The sequence below is a fragment of the Peromyscus eremicus genome, chromosome 1, assembly GCF_949786415.1.
Source record: "Peromyscus eremicus chromosome 1, PerEre_H2_v1, whole genome shotgun sequence".
NCBI lineage: Eukaryota > Metazoa > Chordata > Mammalia > Rodentia > Cricetidae > Peromyscus > Peromyscus eremicus.
In genome coordinates this window covers 75,994,349-76,021,028 of record NC_081416.1, presented here as the reverse complement: position 1 = coordinate 76,021,028, position 26,680 = coordinate 75,994,349, and the positions used below count along the sequence as shown (strand labels likewise).

General features: G+C 51.5%; 3 protein-coding genes and 1 pseudogene across 4 annotated transcripts; 1 reads left to right on the top strand and 3 right to left on the bottom strand.

Moving 5' to 3' along the window:
- Window positions 1-5,615: 5,615 nt before the first annotated feature.
- Window positions 5,616-10,421, bottom strand: LOC131907066 (sulfotransferase 1A1-like; annotated as a pseudogene).
- A 3,428-nt stretch (window positions 10,422-13,849) lies between these two features.
- Slx1a (SLX1 homolog A, structure-specific endonuclease subunit) lies at window positions 13,850-17,490 on the bottom strand. 2 transcript variants are annotated; one of them, XM_059251033.1, is made up of 6 exons: window positions 17,010-17,488; window positions 15,125-15,176; window positions 14,682-15,020; window positions 14,293-14,420; window positions 14,053-14,137; window positions 13,850-13,979 (listed from the first exon to the last, which is right to left on the bottom strand). In XM_059251033.1, the coding sequence occupies exons 1-6, from the start codon at window positions 17,456-17,458 to the stop codon at window positions 13,950-13,952; spliced, it is 1,083 nt and encodes a 360-aa protein (XP_059107016.1). In that variant the 5' UTR covers window positions 17,459-17,488; the 3' UTR covers window positions 13,850-13,949. The 2 variants fall into 2 exon arrangements, with proteins under 2 accessions (XP_059107016.1, XP_059107022.1); XM_059251039.1 differs by lacking the exon at window positions 14,682-15,020 and having other exon boundaries at window positions 17,010-17,490.
- Window positions 17,404-18,260, top strand: Bola2b (bolA family member 2B). The gene is made up of 3 exons (XM_059251045.1): window positions 17,404-17,684; window positions 17,770-17,867; window positions 18,134-18,260. Exons 1-3 carry the CDS (start codon window positions 17,622-17,624, stop codon window positions 18,219-18,221), a joined length of 249 nt encoding a protein of 82 aa, XP_059107028.1. The 5' UTR covers window positions 17,404-17,621; the 3' UTR covers window positions 18,222-18,260.
- A 2,974-nt stretch (window positions 18,261-21,234) lies between these two features.
- Window positions 21,235-26,315, bottom strand: Coro1a (coronin 1A). Its single transcript, XM_059266827.1, has 11 exons — window positions 26,222-26,315; window positions 24,543-24,741; window positions 23,515-23,637; window positions 23,295-23,424; window positions 23,028-23,212; window positions 22,798-22,917; window positions 22,494-22,598; window positions 22,240-22,385; window positions 22,098-22,155; window positions 21,770-21,985; window positions 21,235-21,446 (listed from the first exon to the last, which is right to left on the bottom strand). Exons 2-11 carry the CDS (start codon window positions 24,738-24,740, stop codon window positions 21,342-21,344), a joined length of 1,386 nt encoding a protein of 461 aa, XP_059122810.1. The 5' UTR covers window position 24,741; window positions 26,222-26,315; the 3' UTR covers window positions 21,235-21,341.
- Between the last annotated feature and the right edge of the window lie 365 nt (window positions 26,316-26,680).

Sequence of the window (26,680 nt, the reverse complement as noted above, 5' to 3'; positions counted from 1 at the left end):
GGTTGAATCAATACAAGGTTTGACATTTTGTGGGAAAATTCCAGCATGTTTCAGGAAACTGAGCACTGGCCCTGTGCAGCTGGAAGGTCGGCCCCTGGCGCGTGGGTGCCTCTCCTCACTTCTCCTCCTTGAGCTTCTGTTACCTTCAGAAATGCCCCACACCATCCAGACATGATACCTTTCTTGCTCTGAGATGAGCATAACCAGTTTGGTTCCTAAGCGTGTTGCAGGCCAGGGAGAGATTTTCTACTAAAAAGGATTCTAAACCAGCCAAGAAAGGGGGGGGGGGGGGGGGAGGGGGACCTCAGACAAGCTCTTCTGAGGTGGAGTATGTGTGGGGAAAGAACAGAGAGGCTAGAGGCCCAGGCAGGGGTCAGATAGACTAATCAAGGTGTAGGAAGTAGCTGGCCCTGGAAGAATATTGGAACCTGTAGCTGGGCAGGGCAATGGTGACCACCCCACTCTGCCACTCACCTGATTCTGAGTTTCTGAGCCTCTCCTCCCCGGTGCACAGTGGCGGGGATCCTTGTGTGGGTGTTGCAATGTGGGAAATGCAGAACTGGACTTTGAGCTGGAGATTTTGTAGGTCCCAAGTGGGAGGGAGTGGAAAGAGTACTAAGACTGGCTCTTCTCCCAAACAAAGGGGGTGGAGATGGGGCGGAACTCTGTTACCCCCACTATGGACTGTGGGTTTAGCCTGTAGAAAACAAGTGTTGGGTCCAAGGTGAACATGCAAAATAATGGGGTGTAAACCACAGTCAAAAACCAGAAGCAAAACTTTATCCCAAAAAAAAATCACCGCGGGGCACCAAATCTTGTCAGCTAGCTGAGACCACAGCCAGAGTTCGGGATTCTGTAACTGTAGCAACTGTAGGGGGCGTTATGAGCCCCTTTTATAGTAAGGGAGCCCCTTTTTATAGTAAGGGGCAGACATTAGGCATGGACAAAAGAATTTTTACAATTTCGAAGTCAAACTTTTCGAGATAAATTGCTTTTTAGGATTAACAGTTTTCCATTAACAAGGTTTAGAGGGTTTCAACTCATTGCTAGGTGGATATTCCTGAAGTCTTTCCCAACATGGCTAACTGATGTTTGCCCAAAACCTGCAGCTTTTCCTGACATAGCTGGGCTCCCATGGCAGGGAGAATACGAAACAGTGCAAAGCAGGTTGTCAGGAAGAACTCATTAAAAGTTAACTTTGGTTTTGGTTGTGAGTGGGGGAGGTTATCGAGACTAGCTAATCCCAGGGCTGCAGGGAAAAAATAACATTTGGGTTGCTGACAGCGATGCCCATCGAAAAACAAAGAAAGGCCTAGTTAAAGGTTAATCCCTATTTTTTTTTAATTTTTATTTTGCAATACAATTCAGTTCTACATATCAGCCACAGATTCCCTTGTTCTTCCCCCTCCCCCCCCTCACCTTCCCCCCACCCTGCCCCCCATTCCAATCTCCTCCAGGGCAAAGCCTTCCCCACAGACTGAGATCAACCTGGTGGACTCAGTCCAGGTTGGATAAAGCACAGAGACAAATAGCCAAACGAACCGAAACACATGAAATATGAACCAATGGCTGAGGGGTCACCAACTGGATCAGGCCCTCTGAGTGGGTGAGACAGGTGATTGGCCTGATCTGTTTGGGAGGCATCCAGGCAGTGGCACCGGGTCCTGTGCTCATTGCATGAGTCCGCTGTTTGAAACCTGGGGCCTATGCAGGGTCCCTTGGCTCGGCCTGGGAGGAGGGGTTAATCCCTATTTGCTGTCAGAGCTGATGGCTGTCGGCTTCCATCTCTTTTGCTTATAACTTCTTATCCCTATATTCCTGTCTTATTCCTATATACCTATATTCCTGTCTTATTCCTATATACCTATATTCCTGTCTTATTCCTATATTCCTGTCTTATTCCTATATACCTGTATTCCTATATTCCTATATTCCTGTCATTCCTATATATCTATATTCCTATATTCCTGTCTTATTCCTATATTCCTGTCTTATTCCTATATTCCTGTCCTATTCATATATACCTATATTCCTATATTCCTGGACCATTCACAAGAAAAAAACAAAAACAAAAAAAACCAGGATGTCGAAAGGAAGGTAGTTTTATTTTTGCCCAGTTTCTGGCTCCTTCCTCACTCACTTAAACTTAAGGGTAGCTCAACAGACAATTGGCACAGTCTAGCAAAAGGAGGGAAATGGCCAGGTGGAGACAGGACTATTCATGTTCCGAAGCAGTAAATAGAATGATACCAAATTCAGAAGCTAGACAAGTAATAATTGAATCTCTGGCTTTTGAAAATGTGAATGCACAATGCAAAAGGATAGTTAGGCCACTAAAAGCAAGACCAGTACCCTTGGAGGGATGGATTCAATTCAATCAATATTGAATCTCATGATCATGATGATGCTTGGATAGGAGAGGTGATTTCAAGAGGTTTGAAGAAAAATACTAATTTCAAAGGTTTCGATTGCAGTAAACAAAGTCACCTGGAAAAGGACTGTAAGCAGGGCATTCCTAAAAATAATATTTTTTCAAGCAATAATTCTAACAGAATGCCCCTCCCTTCTGGATTATGCAGAAAGTGTGGTAAAGGCAGACATTGGACTAGTGAATGGAGATCAACAAGGGACAGACAAGTAATCCCTTACCTTTTGCTGTAATGAATCACCCCGAGGGGCCTCTCACAGGCCCCCATGGGAACTTTAGTTCATTCCTTTCCTGCCATCATGGAAGAAACGCTTTCCCAGAGCAATTAAAGAACCTAATGTCTATTGTAAAAAAAAACCACACTGCTCTGGAAGATAGAACAGCTATAGAAGAGAGAACAGAAAATCAGGAGAAACCATAAATCAAAATTGATAAAGATTAAATTTAGAAACTCCCCAAAGTTAGGGTTGGGGAAGGATTTTGTTTTTGTCTTTTCAGGAAACTAAAAACAACCATATTAAATAATTTAAAGACATTTGGACAAATAAGCATCCAAAGAAGAAGGGAGAACTATCCCAAAAAAATCACCAAGAAAAGGAATAATCTGACCTAATGCTATCTCTGAAGTCTCCAAAAAGATGACGGGATCCCACAATGATGATTCCATCAGGATGATGATAACACCACTAAGCTGACAAACACCACCTAAGGATCGGCTTTGGACTACAAACTGCTCAGGACAATTAAGATGCCTAGCTAACATAATCTAGCCAGGACTGGAAACTAGCCCAGCACTTTCCCCTTATACAGAGCCTGGACAACAAATGATACAGCTACCTCTTCCATGATTTGACAATTAGCCCCAAATTTTTCTTTTCAGGATCCCCTAAAGATGCCTTCACCCTCAGATGGCAGGAAGTAAATTGAAGAACAGGACCCACACATTCCCGAGAGGCGGGGTGGGTGGTTGTTGGTTGTTCCATGAGTTATGGATATTTGTCATTGTTTTGGTGGTTGATTGAAGTTGTTATTGGTAATGGTCAGGAAAAAAGCTAAACAAAGGAGATTAGATTCAGGGTTCTTGTTTGAAAAAAAGGAAAAGAAAAAAAGATGATATAGATACAACAAGATAAAGGTAGATTGTTAAATCTACTCTGAAAAAAATATATAGAAATGTTAGGATAAAAGAGTAGATTATTGAATCTACTCTGAAAAGAAAAAAGGGAGAATATGGATATGATAAAAACATAGATTATTGAATCTACTTTTAAAAAGCAACTACTAGTTTTAAATATTTTACATTGGATTGGATTTTTGTATATTGTATACAAATTTTGTATGTTGACACATATTTGAGATTAATTTTGTTAGAATATATTGTACATATATTTCTACTCTTGTTCAAGGTATTGTGCCTAGACAGTTCATTTAACAATGTAATGCAAATTGACAGTCCTTGAAAGCTAATTAGGATATAAAGAAATTCAAGTTAGTAGTTAGTCATTACAATCAAATTTGTAGTCCAGTTAGGTATGTTTTTAAGGTTAAACAGATATATTTTTGATAGACAGGTCATCTTCAAACACTTCAGAGATCTACAGAATATGGCATTTAAGATGTTTTAATAACATAGATTTTTTTTAAATGACAATGAGACATGTCTGCTCCTAGCAGCACCAATCTACTTCAGAGAAGATGATGGGCACTGGAGAAACTCCTTATGGAGTTTACTTCCACTGTGGCAAAGGTTAGCCACTGGGCAAGAAAATGCCCTTGTCTTGACTGCTGACAGGATGCTGTCCAAACTGGACGAGTAGGACACAAAAGAAAAGACGGCCAAACCTTGCCAAGACAAGGTAGGAAGGTCCTTCAAATACCCTGCTTCACAGAAAAGTTTGTCAGATATGCTAAGCCTGTATATTGAAGATGGATGGCCCTCTTGTCTCCTGCCTCCTGCCTCTGCTTCCCTAGTGCTAAGATTAAAGGCATGCAACACCACCAACAGCTACTTTCCCTTTTATTTAAGTAATTATTTTTATTATTTTAAATTATGTGTAGGTGTAAATGTCTGCATATGGGCATTACACATGAGTGCAGGAGTTTGTGGAGGCCGTGTGCATCTGATCCCTGGAGCTGACTCACAGACAGTTGTGAGCCACCTGATGTGGGTGCTAGGAACTGAACTGAAGTCCCATAGAAGAGCAGCAACATGCTGGCCTCGAACTCACAGAGATCTACCTGGCTCTGCCTCCCGAGGACTGGGAATAAAGGTGTGCACCACCACCAGCTGGCACTAGCCCTTTCTTTTAAAGAATTGTATTTTTATTACTATTTTATTATTTTCAAGAGTTTTATTTACTTATGTATTTGAGTGCTCTATTTGCATGTATGCCTGCATGACAGAAAAGTGCATCAGGCCGGGCGGTGGTGGCGCACGCCTTTAATCCCAGCACTCGGGAGGCAGAGCCAGGCGGATCTCTGTGAGTTCGAGGCCAGCCTGGGCTACCAAGTGAGTTCCAGGACAGGCGCAAAGCTACACAGAGAAACCCTGTCTCGAAAAACCAAAAAAAAAAAAAAAAAAAAAAAAAAAAAAAAAAAAAAAAAAGTGCATCAGATCTCATTATAGATGATTATGAGTCATTATGTGGATGCTGGGAATTGAAATCAGGACCTCTGGAAGGGCAGCCAGTGCTCTTAACCCTGCCAAGATTTTTATTATTTTTAATTATGGGTGTGTGTTCGGTGATATATATGTCTGTGAGTGTAGGTGGCTGTGAAGGCCAGAGGCATCTTTTCCCTGGAGCTAGTGTCACAGGCTGGTGTGAGGTGCCCAGTATGGATACTGAACAGAAATCAGGTCCTGTACTAGAGCAGCAAGTGCTCTTAATTGCTAAGCCATCTCTCCAGCCTGTGAGGCCTGGGATTTATTTGGATTTAGAGTTTACTATCTGGTGATTCCTTTCCCTCCTTTTTCAATTTTGTTTGTTTGTCTTTTTTTGAAACAGGGTTTCTCTGTGTAACAGCCACAGCAGTCCTAGAACTGACTCTGTAGACCAGGCTGGCCTCATACTCAGAGATCAACCTGCCTCTGCCTCCCGAGTGCTGGGATTAAAAGTGTGTGCTACCACCACCTGGCTCTCCCTCCATTTTTCATATTTGTCTAAAGCAGCAGTTCTCACCCTGTAGGTCATGACTCTGTAAGGGGGTAGAATGACCCTTACACGGGGGTCACATGTCAGATATCGTGCATATCAGATACTTACCTTCTGATTCATAACAGTCACAAAATGACAGTTATGAAGTAGCAACAAAATAATTTCATGGTTGGGGGTCACCACAACATGAGGAACTGTAGTAAAGAGTCATAGCATTAGGAAGTTGAGAACTCCTGAAAAGCTTCTATGAGCCCCTTCTGTAGCAGGGACTGGGTCTCTGTCTCTGTGGTTGTTGTTCGGCTAGAGTAAGAATGGGCACCCCAACCTCCTCTCCCTGTGGTATGACAGGTACAGAGAGACCCATCACATACAGGGGAGATGGGCTGGGTTTCAGACACAGAGAATCTCTGCTGGGGGAGAGACTCATAAAGCAATGGATGCTTACCACCTGTTGCTAAGGGTAGAAAGCCAACAAACGCACAAATGGATATTAGGTCCCCCTTCACCCATCCTAGGGACCCACAACCTCATGGAGCCCAGAAAAGGAAAGCTGACTGGCAGGCCTATGTCAGCCAGTGGTGTCCTCTTGGGAAAAGACAACTAGGGTTTTATTTTGATCAAGTTTAAATACTGCACCACAGCCCCCATCAAGCTTACACCCCCCCCACACACGGCAGGATGTGCGATGGGAAGAGGTCCAGCTGTTCTAGTACCAGTTCTTTGTTTTCCGATTCTTTCCAGTGCTGTGGAAACAGCCCTGCCCTGTGGCCCCAGCTGGACCTGACTGCTGTGGAGCCCACGTCCTGGCCGCACTCCTCCTCCTCTTTTTCCTCACGTGGATACAGGCTGTGAGGAGCCAAGGCTGGCCTGGAATTTGCTCTGTAGTGGAGCAGAATGACCCTGAACATCTATATGGTTCTCCTGTCTCTATCTCAAAGTGCTGGGGTTACAAGTGTGCACTTATTTTTAATCAGGTACCACTGTGGGGCTCTGGCTGGTCTGGAACCCCTTATGTTTTCTCAGACAGAGATCTCCCTGCCTCTGCCTCTCTGTGCTGGAATTAAAGGCATGTGCTGCCACCACACCTCACCTTTTGTGTTTTAGAGTATTTAGGTTGTCCTTAATTTCTCAATCCTATGCCTATGGCATTAAAAAACAAAAACAAAAACAAACAAGCAAAAAAAATGTTTTTTCCTTTTTGATGTTATCTAACCAGGACCTGACAAGCCAGCCAAGCATGATGACATTGAACTAACTCCCAGTCCTTTTTAAACTCAAGGTTTGTCTTTGTTGGTCTTCAGTCTTGCAGCTTAGGTTCTCCCCTTGACTTGTAATGGAGGGGTAGGTTGAAGACATGCTCATTTATCCCCAAGGAGGTGTTATGGTGGTGTCGACAGTTCTCTGGGGTGATTAGTCATATTGTCACTCAGACCTGTCATCTTCTCAGCATACTGACCATCAAAACGCTCATTCTGGGTTGGGGACTTAGCTCAGTGGTAGAGCGCTTGCCTAGCAAGTGCAAGGCCCTAGGTTCGATCCTCAGCTCTAAATAAATAAATAAATAAATAAATAAATAAATAAATAAATAAATAAATACGCTCATTCTGGGCCACAGTGAAGGTGTTTTTCCAGTCCCCAGCAATGCCTGGGAGGGACAGAAAAAGACGGAGTGACAATCACAAAGGAGACTCAAGTGGCTTTGGTAGCTTTCCAAATCCCTTAATACCCATCCTTCCCGAGACCCACCTTTCCTCATGAAGGGGGAAACAGAGTGGTCCATGTGGTGAGAAGAGAGGGTGGTGTAGTTGGCCATGGGGTTCTCCTTCATTTTCTTGAAGGATGTGTGGTGAACAATGAGATCCACGGTCTCCTCAGGCAGGGAGTGCCCCAAAAACTCTAGAATCTTCTTGATCTCCCTTTTGGGGTCCTGGAGCACAGAAGGATGCCTTCAGTGGAGGTTGATGATGCTCATTGGGACAAGGGGAGGCACCTCTGTGATGTGACAGGAAGCTATCTATGCCTTTCCACTAGGGACCTCTTGACTCCCTGTGTCTTAAGTCTGAACCTCTTTCCCTGGGGCAAAGTAGGTAGCTTCCTACCCTACCCTGGTTTCATTCTAGAGAGGACAGGGACAGACTTTGATCACTGGTGCCCAGACTTGGCACCTCTGGAATAGGGAGAAGCAAGAGCAGCAAGCCACCAGGTCAGTGCTGGCACATGACTGACACCTCCTCCAAGATAAGGACTGAGAATGCTCTGTGCTGAGCTGTGCTGAGATCCTGAGCCAGGAGGTAGGATGAGAGGTGCTGTCTGGGGTGGGGCTGGGATAGGGATAGGGATGGGGCTCAGGGCCAGGACAGGGCCAGGTTCCTGAGGTTCCTGCCTGTGGGACCCAGAAGGAAGTGGTAGCAGGCATCCTCACCTCCTTCATGTCTTCATAGAAGAGATAGAGAACAGGGTGAGTGTGTGTCAGCCCCCACCACTCCTTCACGTGCTGGAACCACGACCCATAGGACACTGGGGACAAGACAGCACAGACACAGGCCCTGTTAGCTCCAGCTCTGCCCCTGGGTCCAGCCCCCTCCTTGCTACAGACTCAGATTCACCTTTCCCGTCCATGAAGTTCTCCAGGAAGCTCTCCCAGGTGCCTGGATCAGGGTGCACCTTGGCCATGTTGTAGAAATTATAGTAGGAGACAGCCACATCCTTTGGATTTCGAGCGATGTAGATCACCTGCAGGGGCAGATGACCCCACCCTCAGTAGCAATCTTCACACACCACGCCTACCCCAATCCTGCTGCCACCAAATACATATCAAATACACACACACACACACACACACACACATATATTCGGCTGGAAAGGGATTGGAATTTTTTTTTTTTTTGCTTTATTGTTTTGTTTGTGAAGGGAGAGGGTCTCTCTATGTAGAGAGACCCTGGAATTCACTATGTAGAACAAACTGGGCTTGAACTCAGAGTTCCGCCAGTCTCTGATTTCCTAATGCTGTGATTAAAGGCATGTCCCAACATGTCTGCCTGTAGTTTTGTTTAGGAGTGGGAGGCAGAGTCTTTCTATGTAACCAGTGCTGGCCTGGAATTTACTGTGTAGACCAGGTTAGTCTCAAACTCATGAAGACCTATCTGCTTCCCCAGTGCTGAGATTAAAGGCATGTGACACCATGCCTGGGCCATCCTGTATTCTTGTCCCCCTTCACAGCACCCATGGGGGAACTGTCTCCTGAAGCGGCCAGGGAGGAACAGCCTGGACTCTTTCAACCTTGTGGTCAGGTACCACGGAACTGGGATTTATACCGTGCTTGTCCCTGGCATGGGTTGGAGCATCCCCCAAAGCACTCTTGTTGAAGGCTTGGCTCTAGCTGGTCAGCGCCACTGTGAAGTGACTAGCTAGTGAGGACTGACCTAATATGTAGAGATTGATCCACTCATGGTTTATGTTTGGATGGCATTCCTGGGAGGCGGTGTATACGAGGAGGTGGGGCTTGCCTGGGGAACTGTACAGCACCAAGTGTTGTATTCCTTACTGCTCCCTGCCCGTGCGCTTCCATCAGGATATCCTGCCTTACCACAACCCAGGAAAAAGATACACTACGTCCTGAAGCCATGAGTCAGAACAGACCTTGAGTTCCATTTTACTCACAGTGAGGGTAAACAAACCAATACAAGGGTCTAAGGTCAGGCTGGTCCCCTGAGGGGCCACACACCTGTACTGGGACAAGGCAGGCATGGGTCTTGCCAGCTCTCCCCCATGTTCTGTGACTTCTCTTAGATCTGCATCTGCATCCCACATCACTGATAGGCAGATGGCCTCTCGTTAATGAAACAGCTGAGACAGCAGCACAGGAACAGTGGTCTCTCCAGGACTGTCCAGTGCTGTCCTGACTTCTCACCTTGTCCTTCTGACCCAGCAAGCTCTAGGGGACCAGAGACACAGGCAAGTGCGTCTTGAGGAGCCGCGGGGCTGGCATGTTTTCCAGAGCTTCAAGACCTAAGCATGTGTAGGGAAGTGATGTGATCAGAACCCTGGTCCTCTTTGCCTCGATGTCATTTCTCCAGGGTTCCCTTGTAGCTAGAGTTTTCCTGCCTGGCCCACAGTCAGGACAAATCTCTGTCACCCGCCAGTCCCACAGCTGCTCAGACCCAACCAAGTAAACACAGAGACTTATATTGCTTACAAACTGTATGGCCGTGGCAGGCTTCTTATAGCTTAAATTAACCCATTTCCATTATCTGTACCTTGCCACGTGGCTCATGGCTTACCGGCATCTTCACATGCTGCTTGTTATGGCAGCGGCTGGCAGTGACTCCCTCTGCCTTCCTGTTTTCTCTGTTCTCCTCTCTGTTAGTCCCGCCTATACTTCCTGCCTGGCCACTGGCCAATCAGTGTTTTATTTATTGACCAATCAGAGCAATTTGACATACAGACCATCCCACAGCATTCCCTCACATACCTGAGGGGACACCAGGGCTTTTGAACTCTAGGAAGGACACCCAGATATAGATGGGAGCCCAGTGACATTTCTGTAGATTAACATCCTGATAGATCATGTCAAGCATCTCCCTGACCCAGGCAGTCCCTGGAAAGGAGGATGAGGAAGGTAAGAAGGCTGAGGGCTTGTCTCTGCCTGTTGAGCTGGAAGCTGCAGGCCTGGTTTTGGCACTCTACTGGCTTACCAGACTTTGGGTACGTGCTGATGAGCAGGTCATCAGGAACGGTTTGAAAGTTTTGCAGTTTGGCAGTCCCCTCTGCAATTTCACCGATCAGGGTGACCTGCAGGTACACTAGTGGCCGGCGGGGGTTTCCTGAACCAGTTCCATGTTGCTGAGACAGACAGCCCACTTCTGTTAGTACACATCGCTACCATCTGAGGCACTCTTGCCTTGAAATAAAGAGCAAGAGGCTTTGGGGGGCTGAGCACTCTGCTGGAGCTCACAGAGCCAGCAAGTTGGTAGGGCTGTGACTGGAAGGCAGCTCTAACTTCAGGGCAGTGGTCCCCAGTCTGGCTGAATAGCAGTTTACCTGCAGAACATTTCCTGAGCTCAGTACCCCACCGGTAGCCAGACCACTAAAGAACTCTTGGAGCAGAGCCCAGATGCAAAGTTTGGCAGCTTCCCAGGAGATGCCATACCGTACCATAGAAGGTCCCCTGGCACCTGCCCATGCTCACGGCTTTCAGCCTGCTTTTATTCTCCAACTACCTCCCACTGCAGCTGTCAGTCTATCGCCGTGACCTCCTGTCCCCACTAAGTCCCTTCTTCAGCTTCTCAGGCCATCCACGTAAGGCAGCCACTCAGGGTATGCACTCCTTAGATCCCACCTACCCAGCCCGTTTTCAACTTGGCACCAGGGACAAATACAGTTAGTTGAGGCACTGAGCTTGTTTGGGGGGTTAGAAGCTTCTACCATGCATGAGCAAAACTTCTGCTCAGCTGGAGATGACTGAGATGGGGTAAACACAGAGAAAGAACACAGAAAGGAAGAGGCCGGGCAGAGACCAGACAGGAGCTGCCCCCACAACCAGAGCAAGCCTCAGGTGGAGCATGCTGGAGTGAGGTGCTGGGCAGAGCAAAGGCTCACCTGACGTAAGAGGACCCGGCCTTGTGGCCTCCTGGGCACACAGCTTACTGTGTATGCGGCCTTGGGTACAGGGTTCTTTCGGGGGGGGGGGGGCGGGGGGGTTCTGAAGGTCCCATGTGGGAGGAATTTAGAGCCGTTTCCTTGAAAGGGTGAAGCAGAGGAAGCTTTATTTAAGTACTAAGACTGGCTGTCCTTCATGAAGGAAGCAGGGGTTGAAGATGGGGTACTCAGTCTCCCTCTAGAGAACCCCAGCTAGAACCAAGCTAATCGCATCTGCAAACCAAAACTTGGCTGGCCCTTGGGCACAGCATGAAAGGACAGCCAGCAGAGAAGGCACCCACAGGTGGGCTTTGTTTTCCCAACAGTGATCTACACCTGGTTGGCCCTGGAAATTCTGTGCCCTGCAGGATGGCCTTTTTCTAACATACCAGGTCGAGGTCAAGGGGGAGAATGACAGGACAAGGTGGGCGGGGCCGCTTTCCTTTCCGCCCGGTGCAGACCAGCAGTGAGGAGAGCTGAGGCTGGGGCTTCCTCCAGTTTTCTGAGAACTCCCTGGTTTGCGAGCATCGAAACCAGAGTGATAGAGTGGACCCTGTGAAGGGACCATGGGTAGGTCAGAGCAGGGTGAGCTGTGGGAAGGGCGGGCACCTAAGGGTCCTAGAAGGACCCTCATTAGAACGGTAGTTAGTGGGGCAGTCTCCTGAAGGCTCCAGGAGGGAGCCTCACCTCATGATTCCTGGGAAGAGAGCCAGAGAGTAACATGTGAGTGAGCCACAGGGCTCTGTGGAGAGCAGACAGCCATCACCTTAGTCTCAGTGTTTATGTCACTGGCCTGGCAGAAATGAAGACCTAAGTAGACACTTGTGTCTCTCAAGCTGACTATCAAACTCCTGAAACAATGAAGAAATGGGAATTTCCTCCAGGAAAATCATGCTGGGGAAAAGAAAGGGCCCCAGCTGGAGAGGGAAGTTGTCTCCCTGAAAGAGATTTCACATAGTTCAACCACCTGTCCAACCACCTTACAGGACGAGATGGAAGCCCAGATAGCATGTCCGTGGTGGGTGTGAGCAAACCTTGACGGGAACTGCTTAGGTGAGCATGTCCTTGGACCTCCATTTAAACTTTGACCTCACTGAAGGACCTTGAAGATATGCCCAAGGGGTTTGCTGGACCTTTGTCCCTCTCCCCAGTATGACCACACTGAATAAATTTCCTTTTTCTGCTTTGAACTTTTAATTTGGCTCTTTTAATTGGCTTATTCAGCACAGGTGGTCAGACTGACTTGGTATAGGTTGTGACTCCCAAGTTCAGTAACATCTAGATGAAGATCTAGCAGCAAGCTTGGCTCTGGAGGCGTGTGGGGCTCTCTGCCAACCCCGGGGTTGGCAGAGAAATGGCCTGAGTGAGGCAGGAAGGAAATACAGTTCAGCACAACTCAGTAGCCGGTGTTGGTTCAAGCTTCTAGAGTCTGACACCGGGCAGCTTATTTTACACATATTTAAGGACAGTACAATTTGGGGGGCGTTTCCCAATGTAACATGATCCCCTGTGCACAAGGAGACATGATTACATCAAAACTCTTCTCAAAGTACCAGTCACTTCTTCCATGAAGGTGGATTCTGTAGAGAAGCTACATGTGTTATCTTAAGAGCCTGGGGGGATCTGGTGTGGTCTCAGTCACACAGCTAGTGCAGAGGTCCTCTGGGCTACTAGCCACCTCTGGTCCTGGTTGGGGAAGCTTCGGGGGTGCCAGGTATGGAATGGCCCTACAGATAGCACTGGACTGCCCAGGCTATTAGCCACCTCATTCCCAGCCTTCGGGGCAGAAAACATCTTGTCCCTTGAAAAGACAATCTCTCTCGGTTAGCATTCCTGTTTTCCCTAATGCTTATCTGTGAGCACAAGGACCTCTGTGCTCCCAGCAGAGGCACGCAGTCTCCAAGCCACAGGTGCTGGTCTCCTGGGTTTTTAATTATTCTATTTAGCTTCAGCTATCAGCTTTATTTTTTAAAGATTTATTCATTTATTTTATGTGTATGAATGCTCTACCTGCATGTACAACTTTATGCCAGAACAGGGCATCAGATCTCGTTATGGATGATTGTGAGCCACCACGTGGGAATTGAACTCAAGACCTCTGGAAGAGCACAGAGCAGCCCAGTGTGCTTAACCACTGAGCCACCTGTCCAGCCCCAGCTGTCGGCTTTACCCAGCCCAGCCATGTCTGAGGGATCCTCAGTGGGGGACTGCCTCAGCCGGATGGGCCTGTGGGCATGTCTGTGGGGGCATTTTCTTGAGTGTCGATTGACGTGAGAGGGCCCAGCCCTCTCTAGGCAGGTGGTCCTGGGCCGTGTGAGAGTGCTGCTAAAGCACCATGGAGAGACTGTGCCAGTCAGCAGCCTTCTTCCATGGCTTCTGCTCCAGGTGTCCACCCTGACTTCCCTCCCTGATGGGAGGTCATTACCTGGAAGTGTAAGATGAAACAATCTCTTCCCTCCCCAAGTCTCTGGTCCCAGTGTTTATCACAGAAAAGAGAAAGGCAAGGAAGTAGCAGGGCCACGCAGTCAGGCCCAAAACCTCGACTTCACTCCCTCCCTCCCTCCCTCCCTCCCTCCCTCCCTCCCTCCCTCCCTCCCTCCCTCCCTTTCTCTGAGAAAACACCAGAAGGTACCCTTAGCTCAGCGTTTTTATTGTGCTCAAGTGAAAGCTGCCAAGCCCTGAAGACGGAGGCAGAGAAGGAAGAGGGTGAAAGTTGGGGACACTTAGAATCAGGTCTCCAGCAAGTCTGTCCAGTGCTCCTGTAAGGACAAAAGGGTAGGTCAGGGTAGTCTTGGAGGACTGGGGGAGAGTGGGGCCAGAGTCACCTCTCACCTCTTCCAATTCCAAGTCCTCTTCCTCCTCCGTGTCCATGTGGCACTGCCCGACCAGGCTTCCCCAAAGCAATGAGTTCTTACAGCTGCCAAAGGGTGCAGTTGGTGGAGAGGGCAGAGTCAGGCACCCCCGGCCCTCCACCAGGCCCTGAGTGTCAAGGTGAGACTCCCTAGCCAGGACTGAAACACGGAGCACCTTCCTTCCTTGCCTACACAGGCTGGGAAGGGGGCCTGGACTCACCTAGGGCAATGGCCCTCTAGGGGTAGAAGCTGCCCAGGATCTTCCCGCAGGAACTCCTCTGCCAGGCAGATGATATGGGCTCTTAGGGGACAACCAGGGTGGGGGCAGCACAGGGGGCCCTCTTCATCCTGTCAGAGGTGGCAGGTAAGGAGACACGGAAGTAACTCGAGAGAGCAGCACACAGCTTGTGAGGCAAGAAAGAGAGGAAATAAAGCAGGAAGCACAGAAAAGAGCCATGACTTCAAAAGGAGGCCAGGAAAGATCTACACGGTGGCTGGTTGCCCCTGGCAGGTACTGACAGGCCAGGAAACAGCTGAGAGTGCGATCGTCCTCATCAGACCGTGCCAGGGAGGGCAAACTCCGGGGTCTCCGCCCCTGTGTGCCCCTACCTGCACCATACGCGCACATAGCATGCAGCTGGCCTTGGCATCAAGATCGAGCGGGCGCTCGCTGTCAGCCTCGCTTGCAGTGAGTCGCTTCGGGACCAAGGGCTGGGGGGGCGGCGGCCCAAAGGCAATGGGCATGTGTGGTGGTGGTGCCGGGGAGAGTTCGTGGCGGAAGTCAGGTCGCAGCCAGCGCAGGGTTAGAGGGAGGCGCACCCACGGAGGAACTCGGAGCATGTGCGCCAGCACGCGCAGGTGGAAGGCAAAGGAGGCCTCGCTGCGCAGGCGCGGCCCCACGTGAGTCAGGCGGCGTGAGGCTTGAGGATGCTGCCAGGCCCATTCAAACTATAGGAAGGGACACGGACAACGAGGTCAGGGTGGTCCTGGGCAAGGTCGTCTAGACAAACTCAAAGCCCCAGGCTAGCCTGCCCTTAAGACACCTTTCTTACCCGAAGGGCGGCCACAGCAGACGGGAAACCGTGCAGGATCAGCACCATGTCCCTTGGGAGGAGAGGGCATGGCCAGTAAGTCCCCATCGCACTGACTCCCCCCTCCCCCCGGGTTCCAGTTCACACCACTTCACACCTGGCCATCAGGACTTGAACCTTTCATGGAGATGTCAGAGCCCTGCACCTGCCAACCTCAGGCCCCTCACCCAGGCCTTGACCTCTCCTTTGTTATTATTCTAGCCCCAGCCTCGCTGACTAGGGCCCCTGTCTCCTGATCCCAGTCTTTAAAACAAGTTTTACTGGTGTATATTAACTGTACAAAATAATAGTTAAATTTATGTAATGTACTTTGACATTGCTTATCATAACCACTTCCCTCTTTTTTTTGTCTTCTTCCTCATTCCAAATAGCTCCCTTCTTACATAATTTCATAACTTTTTCTTTAAATTCCGAATGAGAGAACACTTGAAATATCTGTTATATAACTTAACATGATGATGTCCAGTTCCATCCACTTTCTCACAAGGGTATAATTTCATTCATCGTTATGGCTGAGTCAAATTGCATTTGGGGGCTGGAGAGGTGGTTCAGTGAGGAGCACCTGCAGAAGACCTGGGCTCATAACTGTCAGTAACTCCCATTCCAGGGGATCCGGCGCCCTCTTCTGACCTCTGCGGGCACTGCATGAACACGGTGCACTTACACTCATATAAACCAAATTAAAACAAACTGGTTTTAAAAACTACACCTTGCATATGTCACATTTTCTTCACCTGTTGATGAGCCCTGTGCTGGACAGTTTTATGTCAACTTGACACAAGGGATAGTCATCAGAGAAGAGGGAGCCTCAATTGAGAAAATTCCTCCATAAGACCGGGCTGTATGCAAGCCTGTAGAGCATTTTCTTAGTGATTGACGTGGAAGGGCCCAGGCCTTTGTCGGTGGTACAACCTCTGGGCCGGTGGTCCTGGATCCATGGCCTCTGCATCGACTCTTTCTTGTCTGAGTTCCTATCCTGACTTCCTCCAATGATGAACAGGGGTGTGGAAGAGTAAGCCAAATACATGCTTTCCTCCCCAGTAAGCTTTTTGGTCATGGTGTTTCATCACAGCAACAGTAACCCTAAGACAAGCACTTAGTCTGATCCCATAACTTAGCTTTTGTATTTAATTTTTTCCTTAGATTTATTTTATTATTTTATGTGTATGAGTGTTTTTGCCTGTATGTACGTATTTATGTATGAGCACCACGTGCGTGCCTGGTGGGAGCAGAGGTCAGAAGAGGGCGTTCCATACTCTGGTACTGGAGTTACAGACCAGCCCTTAGCTTGTGACCCCGTTCACCAATTAACCACCCCAAATCTTTTTTTTTTTTTTTTTAAGATTTATTTATTTATTATGTATACAGCATGTATGACTGCAGGCCAGAAGAGGGCATCAGATTTCAGTACGGATGGTGGTTGCTGGGAATTGAACTCAGGACCTCTGGAAGAGCAGTCAGTGCTCTTAACCTCTGAGCCATCTCTCCAGCCCCCCCTTTTTTTTTTTTTTGGTTTTTCGAGTCAGGGTTTCTCTGTGGCTTTGGAGCCTGTCCTGGAACTCACTCTGTAGACCAGGCTGGCCTCAAACTCACAGAGATCCGCCTGGCTCTGTCTCCCGAGTGCTGGAATTAAAGGTGTGCACCCCCACCGCCCGGCTACCATCCCAAATCTGAATCTAACCTGAACAAAGTTCACGAGGTGCCGCCTTTCCCGCTACGGGTGACAGGCCAGGGACTCGGCACCGCCCATGATCACAGAAACGGCCCCGCCTCTGTCTCAGGGCTTCTGTCCAGGCGGTCCGCCTCCTATCCGGAGCCTTCCGGCAAGACACCAGCGCCCTCTTACCAGGGTCCTCTCCCGCTGGTCCTCCAGGCGCCACCTTTTTTGCGACCGGCGTTGTGCTGCCGGACCCGACGAGCAGGATTGACAGTGAATCCCACGTAAACGCGGCCCCGATGCCGAGGGTTCTGGCAGTAGAGCAGGTAGACACCGAAGAAGCGCCCCGGCCTTGGTGTAGGTCCCATCTGGACTTTCTGGGTTGGAGGTCCGAAGTGGGGGGTGGTTTCTGGGACCTTGGACCTCGGAAAGGGCTGGGTAGCCAGGACTGCAAAACGTTCGTTTAAGAAAAAGCACTCGAGGATGATCGTGCAGCGCCCTGGAAACCCGGCAGCGCGGCTTGGTGCGCCGCCTGCTGGCAGGAGGAGGATGAGCAAACGCCGCCTCACGGCCCGCCGCCTTCCAGCCCGGCTCGGATTGGCTAACTGCTGGGGCGGAACCTCCCAAGGCTTGCGCATTCCGCTGTGCTGGGAGACGGAAGTGCGGCTTTCGAGGCCGCCCCAGGAAGGGCGGAAGTGAGCGGCGTGGAGGAAGTGGCTGCAGTGAGGGCGGAAGGCGGGGTGGCGGGATCCGAGGCGAGGTTCTGGGCGCTCCTGCCTGTGCCCCCACCGGGCTGTGGCCATGGAACTCAGCGCCGACTACCTCCGCGAGAAGCTGCGGCGGGACCTGGAGGCAGAGCATGTGGTGAGTGCGGGGCCGGGGCCTCGGGAGGTGGGGAAGGGCTCCCGGGAGGGCGAGTGCCTCATGGTCCGGGTCTCCTGCCGGCTAGGAGGTGGAGGACACGACTCTCAACCGTTGCGCGACCAGCTTCCGAGTCCTGGTGGTGTCGGCTAAGTTCGAGGGAAAGCCACTGCTCCAGAGACACCGGTGAGCCCCCGGGAGCCACCGCCCAGCGCTTCGGGCGCGGGACGGCAGCCCAGGTCGCTGCCTGCTCGGGTGGGGACTAACTCACGCCCAAAGCCCAGTGATGTGGCCCGTAACCCGAGAGTGCCCCTGCCTTTGTGGTTGGATTTCTGTCCTCTCCTCCGAATCCCCAGTTCCTGGAGACATCTCCGATCTCCCTGGTCACGTTTGCTTCGGAGCCTACCACCCTAGCCGAGGCCGATCATTTCCCAATCCCATCTCTCCCCCAGGTTGGTGAATGAATGCTTAGCTGAAGAGCTCCCGCTCATCCATGCCTTTGAGCAGAAAACTCTGACCCCAGAGCAGTGGCGGAAGTGAGGGACCCAGGCCTGAACAGCCATTAAATTGTAAATCAGGTCCACCTTGTGTCAGTGTGCTGTTTGAAGGCTCTGAGGCTGAGGCAGGAACTTCGCTTTCCCCTGCCTCTCCTCCAGCCATTGTTTTGGCATTGTTCTGTCCTTTAGTCTCTGTCAAGGATGCCTTGTAAACCTTCTCTGTCTGCTCCTGTGGTCTCGATACCGTCACCAAGGTCAGCCCTCAGAAAGCAGGGTGTTCCTGCTCTGCCAGCCCTCCGGAACCAGAAACCCTGAGCCTTTTCCTACTGTCTCCCTCTGTCTAGGCTCCTGAAGGTATCAGAGAGAAACAAGACATACATTTCCAGTCATGTTGTCAGTCTCTTTTCAGGCCTCAGGGAGCATGATGTTCAGTCCAGCGCCTGCACATCTATTTCCTCTCCTCTGTGGATCTTTGGTTTTGTCCTGGTTTGTCTTTTAGACAGGCTCTCAGTGTGTTTTCCAGGCTGCTCTTAAATTCAGAGAGGACCACTCAGATGGTCCTCTCCCCGTCGTCTTCCCTGCATCTATGACTACAGATGTCATCACCATGCTCAGTTCTTCCCCATATTGTCCAGGCCTGTCTCTGACACTTAACACTTCATTACCTCCACCTTCTCATTCTTCCATCAAAGAGACTGATCAAGCTGGAGTCATAGTCACTGGTCAGGCCTTCTCCATCCCCAGGATCATTTCCTGAACATTTGTAGTTCCTCTGGAGAACTAGTGATTCAATCTACTCACAAGGATCCTAAAAGAGGACACAGGAAAGATGCAGAGAGTAGCCTAGCATGCATCTCCAGAGGAGTAACCCCTTCATTCTCCATTGATGGCCCTCCTCCAGTTTATAGGAGAGAAGGGACTTGCCCAGGCTCACATGTCCTGTCAGAGGGCGAAACACAGCTGGGTAGGCAGGCATGTTTGTGTGTCATTCTCTATATCCAGATGACTCCATGGCATGCTGAGGAGGAAAGGGCTGGGGTCCTGGGTATTCTCTAAACTGTATGACTTCAGCCCTGTGATGGCCATGATACCCTCCTGAGCCCCTGTATCTCATCCCAGCTCTGGAGTCTCCCGACGATTAGGCACCAAAAGCTATCCCATACTGAGGATATAGCTAGTCGGCAGAGCTCTTGCCTAGCACACATGAAGCCCTAAGTTCAGTCCTTAGTACCATATAAACCAGCATCGTGATACATTCCTAGAATAGCACTTGTGAGGTAGAGATAGAAGTGTTAGGAGTTCAAGACCACCCTGGGCTATGTGAGACAGTCACAAAACACACAAAAACAAATACTCCTGTAGACAGGGTTTAAGAGATCTGATCTTTTCTGTCTCTTATTCAGGTGCCAGGTCCTGTGAAACCCACAGGAAATGCTCCGAGGCAGCAGGATGCTGTGAATGAAAGGGGTTACTTAAACCATAACTCCAGAACTGCCCTCCGCCAACCATTGCCCTGCTCTGTGTTTCAGTCCAGAGTCAGGCTGTTCCCTGTTTCCTAAGCTTTGCCCTTATGGGACTTTCTTTGTCTTCCAAGTTGTTTTTGTTTTTGTTTGTTGGTTTGTTTGTTTGAGACAGGGACTCTCTATGGCTCTCTCCTGGCTGTCTTGGAACTTAGAGATCTGCCTGCCTCTGCTTCCACAGTGCTGGGCTAAAGGCCCGTGTCACCACACCTGGCTCATTTGTAGTTGTGGATTCGGGTGTAGTTGCTTGCAGAGGGTGTTAAGTTTCCTGAAACTGGAGTTGCAGGTGGTTGTGAGCCACCTGATGTGGGTGTTGGGATCTGAATTCTGGTCCCTTGAAAGGGCAGCAAATGTTCTTAACTGCTGAGCTATGTCTCCAGCACAAGATTTATTTCCACTTATGTGTATGAATGTATGTGCATGCAGGTGTCATGAGTGTACATGTATATGTGTACATGTCTACACATGAGTGGAGGCCAGAAGAGGATGCCAGATGTCCTCTGTCACTTTCTACTTATTCCTTTGAGGCAGGCTCTCTCCCTGAACCTGGTGCTTGCGTCTTTGTTAGGCTGGAAGCCAGCCAGCTGCACAGTCCTGTTTCTGTTCACATCACAGCTGAGGCTACAGGTATGCAGGGACACCCATCTTGTTACATGGGTGCTGGGATCTGACTTTCAGCACTCATGACTGCAGAGCAAACACTGAACCACTAAGTCATCTTTCTGGCCTCCTTTTTTTGTGGTTATTGTTTGTCTTATTACAGTTGGTTTTTTGAGACAGCGTCTCTATCTTAGGCTAGCTTTGACTTCTCATCCTCCTGCCATTACTCCCCAAGTGCTGAGATTACAGGTGTGGGTCACGACACCTGGCTTTTGCAGTGCTGGGAATCAAACCCAGGGCCTGGTGCATGCTGCCACCCAGGCTACATCCCAGCTCCATTTCTGGTCTGGTTTGGTTTTTGAGGCAGTAGCTCACTTGATAACCACTCTGTTGAGTCTCTGGTCAGTCTCCCAAGTGTTTGGGTTGCAGGTGTGAGTCGCTTCTGATCAGAAGTCTCGTTCTTTTTGTTCTTAGAGTCTGTGGTTTGAAGTGTCACCGTGTGCTTGTTGGTTTCCCCATAAGCACCAGTGTCGGGACAGATGTATGCCGTTTCTGCTCAAGTTGACCAGGAAGTGCTAATTTGGGGTCAGGGCTAGGGACAGAGCTAGAATGATGAAGAGCCTCCCTAGCAGGTCAGCGGCCATGGCTTTGGTCCCCAGCACTACCAAAGAAAACACAAGAAAGACTTGGGTGATATGGAAAATCTTGGGGCTCTAAGACAGGGATTTGATGACTCAGACCTTCCATTCCAAGATGGAGCTAGGAAACAGGGAACAGTCTCTCAGCTTCATCACTGGGTAGCCTACCAACCAAGGCCCCATTCATTTGCTAGAGTGCTTTTGGAAGTGACCTGCAACCAAGTGACCCACAACCTGAATGTATTCAGAACTATCGGGGGAAGCCTTGGGGCTGCTCAGTTCACCAGAGTCTGAGAGGTACCAGAAAATAAAGCCATTTTATTATTTTTGTCTTATCACCATATGGCCTGAGGGTTGGGGTGGGGCAGAGTGAACGGCTGGCCCAGCTGAAGGCTCTGGGGTCCTCTACTTGGCCTGAACAGTCTCCTCCAGCCTGTCCATGCGCTTCTGTAGCTCTTGCACCGTGGCCTGCAGAGTCCTCATCTCTTCCTCCAGCCGTGACACAGTGTCCTGGAGGAGCCAGCACTGCGTTAGGCCCAGTTCTCTGTAGCTTCCCTTCCTCCGACATCAGCTTACCCTTCCAAGAAACCCAAGGCTTGGGCCCTTTGGTCCCAACAGCTACTACCCGATTACTGTAGGCCCGAAGCTTGCCACCTGGCTTCTAAGGCCTTGGGGTCACCCACTCCTTGCCCTCCAAGAATCTCCCACCATCAGGAGCTTGGAAATCTCTATAAACACCCAACTCTTCTCCTGGGAGACACTGAGCACATCCACGCATCCCTTGCCCTAGTCCATCTTCCTGCCCTGCTACTCCAGCTCCCCAGCAGCCTCACCGAGCTGGGAGTGCCGCTGGCCTCTGGTGTGGCTCTCCTGCGGACACTGTCCAGGCCCCTGTTGACTCTCAGCTCCCGGCTCTTTGGGGGCACGTAGCCATCCTTGAGAGAGATGAGGAGGGGGCCAGCGTCCCGGCCACCTAGCCACTCCTCAGCTGTGAGGGCAGGGTCCGGTCCTGCAGTGGGTGGGTACAGGTCCTCCTGGAACAGGTCCGACTGTGGGCAAGACCAAGGCTGGTCACGAGAGTGTTTATGTTCCTGCCCCTCCCTACAAGCCCCCATGGTCAGTTCCTGTCCCAGCGCCCAGGGAGGAGCAGAGGAGCATCACCTTTCTGGGTACTGTCATGGCAATGGGCTCACACTTCCGCTCGTGCAGCTTATAGAATCTGTGGAGACAGGAAGGTGAGTGGCACTCTACAGCATGGCTGGCTGGGCGCTGAAGGTCTGGTCAGGATCAGGGGGTCATTCACCTGGCAATCTCACACTTATTCACTTCCAGGCCACGTTTAGGCATGTAGCCCATACCACGCTGAGACTCCTTGGAACTGAACATGGAAAGATAGTGCAGGAACGGAGCCTCAGAAGTGATCTCAAAATACCGGATAGAGCTGTCACCCTGTAGGTGGTATGGGCAAGAGTCAGGACCGGCACAGGCTGCCAGCCTTTGTGCCCACTGAGCCACTTACCCACTTCCCTGCCCCCAGCCCGCCTGACAGTCAGTCACCTTGCCACAGAGGTAGACAATGTTGGTGTCAGGGTCAAAAAAAGGCAGCAGAACTCCGCTGCTGGTGTCCAGCTCCTGCAGGGACAGTGGCTCTTCCAGGTGCTTCTGTGGAGACAGGTGGGGGTGGCAACAGGCCGGGCCATGTCAAGTCTTCCCTGGACAGTGAGCAGGCAAGGGCCCTCAGACTAAGCAGTGGAAACTCCCCATCTTGGAGGTAAACTGAGGCCATGGTCATGTGGTAGGGCAGAGACTTAGCCTGCAGCCTTGATCCCTAGTCTAAAGGGTCCTGATTCCCAGGACTCACCGTGTCCCACAGCGCCACCTGCCGCTCGCTCATGCGGCTGAAACCGGTCGTCAGAATCTTTCCTTCCGACACAAACACAGCGTGCACTGGCCGAGTTCCCTCATGAGGACGGTCCTTTTCCTGAGAGGAAAGAAATGTGGTAGGTCAGCTTCTCAGTCTCACCAAGGGACTAGACCCTAGGTGGGTTCAGGGAGAGCAAAGGCCAAGGTTTACGGTTCATGGCAACTTACAGCCACAACAGTGCCTTTTCGAGGCTCAATGATGCGAACACGCTTGTCTCGGCAGGAGGTACAGATGAGCGCGCCATCCCGGCTCCAGTCCACACTGTAGATTGTGTCCGGGTGCACATCCGCGCCCAGCGTCAGCACAGCCTCTCCAGTGCCCACATCCCACACCAGGATCACATTGTCACAACCTGCACAATTGCCCAGCGTTGAACCATGAGCTTCTGCCGTCCTGTCAGGCCCCTGGCCCTCCCCTCCTCACCCTTAGAGCACCTGCACTGAGCAGTACATTCTGGGCTGTGGGGTGCCAGGCCACGATGCCCACCCGCTTGGTGTGGCCCTCCAGGGTGACGACGGGCTCCCGCAGGGGCAGTACCAGGCCCCCATCAGGGATCTCCCACACCTGCAGAAAGGGGCAAGTGAGTCTCTGGGGCTTCAAAAACCAGGTTCTTCCTGGAGACCCCTCCTAACCCACATTCCTACAAAGACTCACCATAACTGTGCAGTCCTCAGAGCCACTGGCGATGACATTGTCATTGTGCGGGCACCAGGCGATGTCTAGCACAGGGGCAGTGTGGCCACAAACCAGGGGCACGTTCTTGTCCACTCGTCCAGTCTAGAGGGCACAGCAAGTCTTCTGATGGAGGTGCTTTTGACCTCCAGACCCAATCCAACCTCCCCACACCCCTGCAAAGGGACACGGAGGAAGGCCGTGGGGTCCCTGGGAGTACTGGGGTGGGAGAATTTGGCCTTTGTCCCAGTCCCAAGAAGGCTAGCACCAAGCTGCATGAGATCCTAACCCCCCTCATCTCCATGTCATCTGTGGGCAGCACAGGCCCTAGGCCCAGGACAAGCATAGGGTTGGGGTCCCCAAGAAAAGAATGTATGAGTGTGTGTGGGGGGGCATAGGATGTGTCCTGATGGATAGATAGGGGCCTGGACGTCTGTCCCCATGCCTCTGGACAGCAGCAGAGGTTTGGAAATGGCCTCTTCCGAGAGCCAACTGCTTCCTGTGTAGAGAGCTGTGCAGGGTGCAGGCCCAGCTTCACCCCGACAACCACTTCCTCTTCTTCTCTGCTTCCATCGGCCCTTTTAAGGTAACAACTCGGGGACTATCTCCCCTTCCTGTTTCACCCCCTGAAGAGTCCAGGAGTGTACTGAGGCTGAAGGGCAGCAAGCTTAGAGGACAGGAAAAGGCTTTTGCCTCATTTCTACCTGCGAGCCAGGGCTTACACTTGGTGAGTCCCCAAAGGCTCGCTTCCTCACAGGCCAGACCTGGAGTCCTCACTCATAAGAACCCTGGAGCAGCCCTGCCCTGAGCCGAAAACCCCAGGCTGAGACTTGGCATACCTGCCTCCCACTCCCTTGTTTTGTCCCCGGAGAGCTTAAGGAGGAAATGGCCCAGTCCCATTTTACAGATAACACCACCGAGCCCCCGGAAGTCTTGGTAACCTACTCAGGACCCCACAGTCTCAATGGACAGCAGAAGCCCCCAGGAGTGCTGCTGTACCAGAAGCTCACCTTGCCTAGGGGTAGCACCAGGAAGGCCCCTCCCCCACTGGCCTCACAGATCAGAGCCATGAACTTGGGGTTGACAGCACAGAAGCCACTGTCCCAGGTGGTCTGTGAGACCCGCACGTCCTCATAGCACTGGTCAGCTTTGGCTGGCTGTCCAAACACGTGGCGGAATTTGCTGGAGCGAACCACCTGCCGGCTCATCCTGAGGGACACAGATTGTAAAGTTTCCTCTGAGTCACTTCTGACCAAACATTGTCAGCCCGAGAGCAACCCTTGGCCTGGCTTTTAGGGTTCCAGCATCATGTCTGAGGCACCCTGACCTGCTCTCCATGACTGACAAGCCTGTGTATCCCCTGCTTACCCTCCCCAGTTTTCCTTGTGTCAAACTCCCAGACATTCAAGCCACACCCTCGATCCTGCACCACCAGCCCCTACAACAGAGCCTGGTGTGGTATAAGCACCCAGGGGCTGGTTCTTGACTGAGACACAGTGCTCCTTTCTAGTCCTGACACCGGGAGGTGGGTTCCCTCCTGTTGACCTCTTCCAGATCCCTCACACCCACACAGAACTTCCTAGAGACAGGGCAGGGCTGCTCCTCCTTAGCCTTCCAGCTCAGGGATGGCACATGGGGGGATGTGTGCCAGCCTGCCTAGGAGGGAATGAAGTAGCAGGATGGCTTCCCCGGGTTTCCGGCGACAAGCGTCAGCAATGGCTTGGGTTCCAGCATCTCCCCACACCTCTGCCTCTCAACCTCCGCTCAGAAAAAACAGGTATTCTTCTGTGCCATCTCTGCTTCCGTCAAGGAAGGAGAGGCCCACCACGACCACCCTGAGGTGTGCTAAGATGGTTACCCGCTGTGGCTGGGCAGCCAGCCAGTGAAGCCCAGGGGCCGCCTCTACCCTTGTGTTCCAGAGCCCCATCCTTGTGCCCAGTGAAGGAGCCTCGGCTGCCCAACGGAAAGCATCCTTCCCAGAGCCTCTGCCCATCTCCCCAGCCTCACCCGTCTGCTCTGCCAGAATGGGGAGCCCCTTCTTGCCGGCACTTCGACCCTCACCCACCCTGCTAACCCTAAGGAGGCTCGCAGGTCTGCACAGAAAGCAGGTGAATTGCGTGAGTGAAGTCTCCAAGACAAGAAGGGACATAAGCCCCCAGTGACCAGTCTAGATTTGGGGGAAGGAAACCCCAAGCTAGAGGTGGGGGCAGGAAGATGTGCCCCACCCGGCCTCCTCCCCCACCCAGGTACCAAGCCCGGAAACCACGGAAAGGGGAACTTGGTCTTTTCTTGTTTTGCACTCAACCCCTTCCTGTCTCAAAGCTTGGGGCAGCTACTCGGCTCACCCCACCCTGGCCCCCACCCTCACCGCCCAGAAGCTCCCTCCCAGGGACATAGGTCCCGAGACCAGCTGCCGCCGCTCCCAGTGCGCCCACCTCCATCTTGGTCACGATGGTCCTTCGCCCTCACCTTGGAGCACTCTGGGACCTGCTTGCGGCTCGGCACTCCTCGGTCCCGGGCCCTCTCGGCGAGGCTCACGAACAGGCTCCCTGAGCACAGCCTGGTGGCCCTGACAGCTGGCTCGCTCGCCCCCACAGCCCTGCTCCCACGCTGGCGCTGGCCCCACAGGTGGCCCATAGCAGCAATGCCCGGCCCTTGTGACCAGCCCTCCCCCAGCGCCCAGTCTTACCTGCTGCGGGCGGGGAGCTAAGCGTGACCCCCCAAGTGGAGGAGGAAGGAGAAGAGGATGGAGGAGCCGCGGGCTGGCCGCCGAGGATGCTCTGTCAAGACAATGAATGAGCAGCGGCCGAGCGCCGGCCTCCTCGGGGTGGCAGCGCCCCTTTGGGCGGAGCTCCTGGAGGCCCGGCCCTTCACTCCGGGGTGGCGACGCTGAGACCCGCTCTCCACGCTGTCAGCTCCAACCCCCGAACAGATGCTGACGCCAGTCAGCTCTTCTTTTAATGTCAAAACGCAAAAATATCCCGTTCCTCCATCCCTCCCCCGTCCACCCGCAGCCTCCTCGAGGTCCCTTCCCTGGCACCGGAGAGAGCTCCCGAAGGGCTGCGACCAGCTTGAGAGCCTTGGCTGCCACAGGAGGGACCGCTCTTGTTGCTGCCCCGAAACAGACCCCTGGGTGGCCTTGGGAGTC